Source organism: Athene cunicularia, assembly GCF_003259725.1.
Source record: "Athene cunicularia isolate RWA chromosome 22 unlocalized genomic scaffold, athCun1 chr22_part1, whole genome shotgun sequence".
Classification (NCBI taxonomy): Eukaryota; Metazoa; Chordata; class Aves; order Strigiformes; family Strigidae; genus Athene; species Athene cunicularia.
In genome coordinates, this window is record NW_020799128.1 from 4,363,272 (window position 1) to 4,371,650 (window position 8,379).

The following is an 8,379-nucleotide window of genomic DNA, read 5'->3' on the forward strand; positions in this document are numbered from 1 at the left end:
GGCCGCTCGCCTTCGCCGCTGGAGAGGAGGGGCCCCGCGCCGCCCGCGCCCCGCCTGAGCCGGTGCCTCCGGGGCAGCAATGGCCGCCTGCGGCTGGAACGCGCTCCTGGCCGCAGCCAGGGCCAGGTAAGGCGGGGATGGATCTTCCCGGGCGCTCCGTGCCGCAGCGTTCCCGTGCCCTGAGCTCGACCGGAGGTGGAACGGGCTGAGGGTAACCGCAGTGAGGGGGACAGGGAGCTCCCGGCGCGGGAACGCCTTGCTTCAGCGATTTCCTTACAGTGCCGGGTGCTGTTGGGATGTTTCTGGCACAGACAGACGTTGCTGTAATACCAACGCTTTAAACTAGAGTGCTGCAAACTGCTGCACAAAATTAGCTGAGCGCGGGAAGGACAAAGTTTGATTTGTCTAAAACTGAAGGATTTTGGCAGTTGTTTTCACGCACAGCAGCCTGCAAAGTCATATAGAAAGGGAGCAGACTGTCAGCGCTGGCCACTCCAGCCCATCTTTTCCAGCTGAGGCTGCCAGGGGAGGGAGGGGGTGAGAAATACAGCGAACCCTGTCCTGAGAGCTTGGTGAGAGGAGACAGAAATTTGGGTTTTCTTTGTCTGCAACTGGCAAATTTTAGCCAATATGATTGGTAGAAGGGCTTCCCAGAGGCACTCTGGAGTCTTGGGTTACTGTCCCCCAAGAGGAAAGTTGTTAGCATGGGACAGATTCTCAATATTTTATCCGTTGCTGGAGGATCAGTCTCAGATACTGAAGCAGCCACAAAATCAGGTTGGCACGAAGAGCATTGGTTTGTGTGTCATGCCCGGGTACCTTGGCCACAATGCACTATCACTTCCTTAAATCCCTCTGCAGTTTCAGAGGCTCCCATCTCCTCGTGCACTCCAGTTCTCCATACACTCCAGCAGTTGCTTTTGTCCAACTAGTGGATTCTCATTTGAACTGGACTCATGTAAGAAACTCTGAGAACCGACCTCACTCCCCGGCTGAAGTTGTGCGAAGGTTTCACACGGCCGCCTGCCCGCGCCAGGAGCTGCGGGATGAACTCCCCCCACCCCAGAGTGCTGCAAACCAGGGCACCAAGCCTGCGAAAACGCCGACAGAACAAGTCGTGGTGACTCCCGTGGGAAAAAAGTCTTTACGCCAAAAAGTCGTGGATGAACTGAAACATTATTACAACGGATTCCACTTGCTCTGGATCGACACTAAGGTGGCTGCCAGGATGGTGTGGAGGCTCTTACATGGTCAGGTCCTCACTAGGAGGGAGAGGCGAAGGGTAAGTGCCAGACACTCAAATGCTTTGCTAAGATGATGTATTAAGAGGCTTATTATAATGAAGGAAGTTTAGCTGCTTGGTTTCCACACTTCCTTGGAATACCCTTTTTTCGTGTCAGGTTGACCAATAATTTCCGCTGTGCTCTTCTCTGTACAGTTGCTGAGAACGTGTGCAGATCTCTTCCGGCTGGTTCCCTTCCTGGTGTTTGTCATCGTCCCCTTCATGGAATTCCTGTTACCTGTATTCTTGAAACTCTTCCCTGAAATGCTGCCCTCGACCTTTGAGACGGAGTCAAAAAAGGTTTGTGTCCTTTCTGAAGATGCAGACTACTCCAGCTCGTTCGAACGTCTGTACAGCTGCAATAAAGAGCTTCCTTCCTGCTGCTGGAAATGAGTGTCAGCCTCACACACACGTCTAGGCCAGACGTTCCCAGTTCACCCCTGTACAGGACAGCAGAATTTGGAGATTGTAGTGTAAACAGTGATCAGTAGGAAAGGGCACAGCAATTTCATTTTCTATGGTAACCAAAGCCTATTTGCTTTCAGTACTGAAGACTTATTTTTTTCCCAGAATCCCCTCCCTTCTGATTTTCACGTGCAATTTCTAATTATGTTTTATTTCCTGAATGAAGGAAGAAAAGCAGAAAAAGAAATTAAACGCAAAGCTGGAGTTAGCAAAGTTCCTGCGGGAGACCATTGCAGAGATGGCCAAAAGGAACAAAGCAGATACAGGCCAAGGAAAACAATTCTCCTCGTATGTGCACCAGGTAGGATGGCTGTGCTGGGGATGGCAGCAGCAGTGCTCACACCGGCTTTGGTGCTGCTGGTTTGGGCAGAGAGCGTGGGATCTGGGGATTTGGGCAGAGGCTGCAGAGAGGTGTGAGGGTGCAGAGCCATCCCGCCGGGGGGGGGAGCGGAACGCCCTCCTGGCACTGCCTCTGTTACAGCTCTCACTGCAGACTGGAACAACACTGAAAGTTTCACCCTGTGAAATCCTTTCAGTGGCCGCTCAGAACCACTGGTTCACTTTGGCCTTTTAGCTGTGTCGTTGTTTCCATTGAGAGACGGGAGCACCGGTGTGAGGGCGGGAAGGGCTTATCCTTAGAGGGGGAAGAGGATTCACGGGCTGGGATTCTGCCTGGTATGGCTTTTGGCCCTGATGCCTCTGCTCTCTCTAGATCCGTCACAGCGGCCTCCAGCCCAGTACCCAGGAGATCATACGCTTCTCCAAGCTCTTTGAGGATGAGCTGACCCTGGAGCACTTGGAACGGCCGCAGTTGGTGGCTCTCTGCAAATTGCTAGAGCTACAGCCCATTGGCACCAACAACCTGCTCCGCTTTCAGCTTCTGCTGAGACTCAGAACTATCAAGGCAGACGATGAAGTAAGTTTACAACAGTGCAGGTGTAGCTGCTTTGGAGGCAGGGAGGCTTTTCGCAATCACAGGCTCTGCCCTCTGAATCACTGCCTGCTTTACATAAGGCCTGTGTCACTGACCACGCTCCATCCCCAGATGGGAAGTTTAATATTGGTGGGGGTCGGCTTCTCCCTGCGAGAGGTTCCATGAGAAAACAGAATTAGAGTTCATCTTCCTGCACCCTTGCTGCCTTTGGTGACCCCTAAGGAGCGTGGTGCTGCAGATACTGTCACTGTTTAGAACACCCTTATATTTTTATTCTGGAGTCATACTAACTTGTAAAAAAGAGAGGTTCCAATTCTGGAATAAATGCATGGAAACACCAGATTTTAACTATACTGAATCATGAGTTTATATTAGTTTATAAAGTGGCTGGGTTTATTTAGCCTGGAGAAGGGCGAAGGAGAATCTGTTCACTGTTCTCAACTGCCTAATGGGGTTATTTAGAAAATGGAATCAGACTTACAGGTGCACAGCAAAAGGACAACTAATGGTCATAAGGTCAAGGGAAATTCCAACTCAATCAGAAAAAAATTAAAATTAGTGAGTGGGTAAAGGGTGGAACAGGTTGACTAGAGGTTGTGAAATCCACATCCCTAGAGAGTCTCAGTGCATAAATGGAAGAGGCTGAGCAGCGTAAAGGAATGTTGAAGTTAACCCTCTTCTGTAGAGGAGGTAGGACTGGGGACCTCCAGAAGTCCCTTCCAGCTGACATTTTATGCTGGTGGAGGAACTGTAATTTGAAATGGCGTTAAGAATCCTGTTACGACATGGAGGAAGGACCAGAAAGCTTCTTGCTTGCAGGAGGTGGCCAGTTCTGCAAGGCGTGTGCAGCTAAGCACAGGTTCTGCTTTAGAGCCTGCAGTCCGGGCAGTTCTTGGGGTCACCGGCCTTTGGGGGTAGGATCTCATGGAAAAGTGTGGGATTCATTCAAACCTGCAGGTGAAAGTCTCACGACTTAGGGGGAAAACCAAAATGATCAGGATCAAAGGTTGTTCATCCTCTGTAGCTGAAGACTCCCAGCTCTCAAGGACAGAATGAGTTATCACCAGTCAGTTCTGTCTCAGCTTTGTGCTGGTCAGACTTTATGCACATTTCAGACATTTCTTTGGGCTCAAGCTCATCGGGTACCTCAGGGTTTCGGCTTAATCTAGGCCCAGATAGGAACATTCCTTTTAATTTCAGATGATTGCCAAGGAAGGAGTCAACGGTCTAAGTGTGTCTGAACTACAGAGTGCCTGCAGAGCCCGAGGAATGCGGTCGCTGGGTCTCTCGGAGGAGCAGCTGAAAGAGCAGCTCGGGCAGGCAAGTGCACTCTGGTCTGGTCTGTTGGAGAAGGTTCCCTGGGACAGAGGGGGCTGCGGTGCAGACCCCGCAGGTGTGGGGTCACCAGGAACACACACACGTGTTTCTGGATGGGTCCTCACCTGCACAGCCGAGCTGTGAGGCATGAAGTACCCAGATTATGTCTTGGGCTAAAGAAAAAACCAAGTAGCATCAGGGCCTGCTGGAAGCAAGATGAAGTGTGAGGGGTGAAATACGTTTTAACCTTCTGAAGCAGCCAAGACCTGTGGCAGACCCAACACTGCTCCTTTATAAGCACTCAAAGGAGCTGGTACGGCTGCAGGTGCTGTGTTTGAGAGAAGCTGTAGGTAACTCAGAGTACTTGGCCGTCACTGTTGGCTCTCAGTGGTGACACTGGTGCCTCACTAGTAGCTGGAAGCTTCCTCTCTGGGGTGTGTCCCATGCGGTGTGCTTAACTCTTCAAAACCATTTCTTCTCATTGTGGTAACTTAAAACGATTAGCCAAATTCAAGATAGCTTTGAGATCTGCAAGGACAAGGAGTACTATACAAATAAGTACTGACGCAGAGCCAACGTGAAATTACTTCCCCTCCTGGCTTCTTCCAACAGTGGCTGGATCTGCATTTAAAAGAGAACGTTCCACCTTCTCTGCTCCTGCTTTCCCGTGCCTTGTACTTGATAGATATAAAGCCACAATCTGTTCCAGTTCCACAGAATAAGGTGAGTTGTTTGAATAAAACTTTCAGGTTAATAGTTTAACCATTATGCATTATAGAAAACGAATCACCGTGACATGAATCTTGTTCTTTGATCCTCCCAGTGGAGTGAGGTTTTAGCTGTGCTGAACTGTGTGTTCCCCCATAGGCAGGTGAAACTGCTGAAGTGGTGACATCTGTTCTTGAAGGTCAAGAGACCCTGGTGGATCCTGCGCCCGTCATACAGGGAAGAAAGGTCAGAAAATCAGAGTCTGCAAGTCGGGAAATGAGTGTGTAGTGCTGTAATCCCTGGGAGATGTTAACAAACCTCCCAGAGCTCAACGAAAGCCGATGTTTGCCACGTGGTGCAGAGCACAGCGCGGTGTCTGTCCCCGCGCTCTGTACGTGGTTTTGCCCCAGAGCCTCCCAGCTGGTGTAAGAGACAGTGAGAGGGTTCAGAGATCTGCTGAGGCACTTCGTGTTGCTGGAAACAGGGGGTTGTTCAGTACCATGTTCCTGGCTCCCAGCAGAGGAGCACCCCTGAGCTCCCAAGCTGCTTTATTCACATAAATACAGAGACTTCAGTCTGGGTACGTTTCGCTCAGAGAAGCCAGTTTCAGGTGACAGTTTTCAGCTCTCTAGTGAGCTCCAGGACAAAAAGTATCTCGAGTAAGAAAGCCAGAGAATATGGTTCTCAGCATAAGGCTGAAGCAAATTCCTTAGATTAGTCCTAGCTGGTGAAAGCAGCAACAGAAATTAAAGGAGAATATTGTGTCAACTGCTAGAAATATTTCCAAATAGCCGAATTAAATTACAGAGGGGAAATGGTGGAAACGCCGACGTGCAGCTTTCACAAAGGTGCGTTGCAGGGAGCCGCCTCGCTAAGAGGGTTCTGCCACTTAAAGCTGCTTTTTCCTTAAAGAATGAAGAATTTCTGTCTCAACCAAGAGAGGAATTGCCAGTCTCAGAAGTGTCAGTTAAGCCTCCCCCACGAGAGGTAAGCTTTTCAAAATCCTTACACGTTCCAAAGGAGATTGTTCTTCGGACAATTTACAAACTGTGGAGATTTGTGTTGCAGGGTGTTGTGAATGCGAAGTTCAAGGAGTGACTGGAAGAATTGTGGACGAGAACTGCACTGAGGGCTGTTAGAAAATAGCACATGTGACAGAGGCTGCAGCCCAGCTGGGGAGGGTAGTGAGCTCAGGGGAGGTACCAGTACATCCTTCCGTGCACTCCAGCAACCTGCTGTGGACCCAGAGGACAGAGCAGCTCCCGTCAGGGAGTGTTGAGAGCCGTTTTGTATCTGTAAAAATATTTCTACAGTGACTTGGCTTTTTTTTTCCCATTTCCATTCTGTGAATATTTGATTTTGATTTAGCTGCTTATGCATCTGGGATGCCCACTGAGGGCAAGTTTGGGAGTCCAGATTTTATCGACAGGAGCATGCTCCTTAACCTGGAGAACTTTGTTCTTAGCTGTTGCTCTGCAGAGTAAATGGGAAGGATCCCTTCTTCAAAAAAGGTTTTGAATTTCAAGCAGCATTTGTGTTGGTACGGCCTAAAGTCTGTAACTTTCTTTCACACCCAGGCTGCGATGGAAGCCTCTCCGGGCAGCAAGGCGGGTGCTAACGGAGTCTAGCCTGAGGCTGGGCAGGCCCTGACCTGGGAGAGAAGAGCTGTTGTCCCCATGATGGAGGAGGGTTCTCCAGGGGCTGTGTGACACAGGAGGGGCTCAGTCCCTCTCCTCACCCAGGCTAAGGCTGGCAGGGCCGCACTGCTCCCCTCTTGTACCGCATCCCCTGCCCCCAGCTTAACTTCTGCTGTAAATATGTTAATAACGGTGCTGCTGTCTGTGCTGTTGCTGAACTGCTGGCTGTGCTCTCCAGCAGAGGAGAGGCAGCTCTTCACTGCCGTGTGGGCCTGGGCACGGAGAGAGCTAGGCCGGGAGTCCAGTAAAGCCTCTTCTGCCGTTTGAAATCCTCTGCAGGAACATACACGGGGCTCACAGCTTGTCCTGCTGCCGCTGCTTTACGAGCTTGAGCTCTTGACCCTAGTTAGCACGGTTTAACCAGTAACTAGTGCACAGAATGACCTGTGTAGCCCTTGTGTTTCGCCGTCACGTTTGCACCGAGGAGAACAGCGGCAGAGAAGGGGGACCAGCACTCCTTGGTGCCGTGGGTGAACTTGACTGTTCAGAAAGACTTTGGAACTCGCTGGGCGAGAGCCGAGCAGGGGAGAGGAGAGCTCCCCCCCCAAAAAACCCTCACACTCCTTGGAAGGAGCTGCAGCAGGTGCCAGGCACCGAAGGCAGAGACTTGTGGTTTTGAGGTCCCGCTGGATGATGTGAGGCAGCAACCCGGGGATCCCCACACATTTCCCAAGTGGTTAAACCTGACTGGGCTGGGCGCGCGCTCTCGGACCTGCTGTGCTTTACACAAGGATGCTTCACACACTCCAGTGTTGGCTGGTGTTTTGGTAGACTCCATGGGAGGATGCTGGAAAGCTGTTTTTAGCATTTGTTAATTTTTTAACTTTGTCCTATGTAAATATGCGGAAATTACATTACGGATTTTAAATATGTATTTATACTTACTGTAAAATTAAAGTTAGACTTGGTGCTAAGTAGAAGACGCTGTCTTTCCCAGAGGTCAGAGAGCCTTTAGCACACCCCTCCCAAGGTCAGGTGTTATCAGCGTTTCAGCATGTGACTCCAGGCCCTTACTGACAAGGCAGGAGCAGCCGGGGAGGCGGCTGCCGTGGCCACGTCCTGGTCTGTGCCCCTGCCTGGCTCCCGCAGCCCCTCTGTTGAACTGATGATTAGTAAATGAGAACAGATATTGCAATAAACTAATCCCCCTTGTTCAGGTGTCGCTCCTGCCTCTGTGTGGCACGGGGGGGGTGTTGCTGGTGGCCAGTACTTGGCTGAGACAGTAGCCTGTGGCTACTTGGCCCTTTGACAGAAACCTGGACTCCTGGAGGGCCCTGACAGTCTCTGTAGTTGGACCAGGACTGACCGAACTCCTGCAGAGCCCTCGTCTAGAGAAGTGTTCCAGCCCCTAACGACCCGAGCACGAGTTGCTCTGTGCGAGGTTTCGCTGGTGCTGAGCTCCGGGGTTCTGTGCGGAACACGAGTAATTCCCGTCGGGTGGCTGGGGCGTGGAAATGGATGGGATTCCTGAATCCAAGGTAAGCGGGAAGGGCTGTGCAAGGGGAAATACCCTGTTTTAAAGCACAAACCGGGTTTAGCAGAGCCAGCCTTGTTCGCTAAACCCTGTCAAAGCAAGAACGTCGCAGATGGGAGGAAGGTTTTTGTCTAACTGGGGGGATTTTCTGCAAAAGAAACGCAGCAGTGAACATCCAGCGGGTTGTCACTGGGGGGTTGGGGCCAGCTCCGGCCAAACCCTGAACTCGGGAGGTTCCTGATCTTCCACCACTCGCTGCGGGAGCCGGAGCCGCGTGTCCTGGCCCCGAGGAGCCGTTAACCGAAGGGGCCACCCCCGGGGCGCGGGGCTGCAGCTGCAGGGTCAGGGACCGGCCCCAGCCCCACGCCGCAGATGCCCCCAACAGCCCCATCGCTGTCCACGGGGTTTATGTTGCCGAGGCCGGGGGAGGTTGGTTTTTAGTACGACGGGATTAGTCGACGCGCGAGCGGCACCACCAGCCCCCGCCGGTGCTCGCCCCGTG

At 51.6% G+C, this 8,379-nt stretch overlaps 1 protein-coding gene across 1 annotated transcript; it reads left to right on the forward strand.

The window, feature by feature from the left end:
• Positions 1-6: 6 nt before the first annotated feature.
• On the forward strand, positions 7-6,947 carry LETM2 (leucine zipper and EF-hand containing transmembrane protein 2). The gene is made up of 10 exons (XM_026863144.1): positions 7-126; positions 862-1,282; positions 1,439-1,582; positions 1,914-2,048; positions 2,460-2,663; positions 3,882-4,001; positions 4,611-4,721; positions 4,866-4,952; positions 5,619-5,693; positions 6,284-6,947. The coding sequence occupies exons 1-10, from the start codon at positions 80-82 to the stop codon at positions 6,332-6,334; spliced, it is 1,395 nt and encodes a 464-aa protein (XP_026718945.1). The 5' UTR covers positions 7-79; the 3' UTR covers positions 6,335-6,947.
• The last annotated feature ends 1,432 nt before the right edge of the window (positions 6,948-8,379 follow it).

Excerpts from the sequence above, each read along its gene's own strand:
- LETM2 (XM_026863144.1), top strand. The coding sequence starts at position 80 with ATGGCCGCCTGCGGCTGGAACGCGCTCCTGGCCGCAGCCAGGGCCAG. Across the intron at positions 4,722-4,865 it reads TTCCAGTTCCACAGAATAAG|GCAGGTGAAACTGCTGAAGT; the intron begins GTGAGTTGTTTG and ends GTTCCCCCATAG. Across the intron at positions 5,694-6,283 it reads TTAAGCCTCCCCCACGAGAG|GCTGCGATGGAAGCCTCTCC; the intron begins GTAAGCTTTTCA and ends TTTCACACCCAG.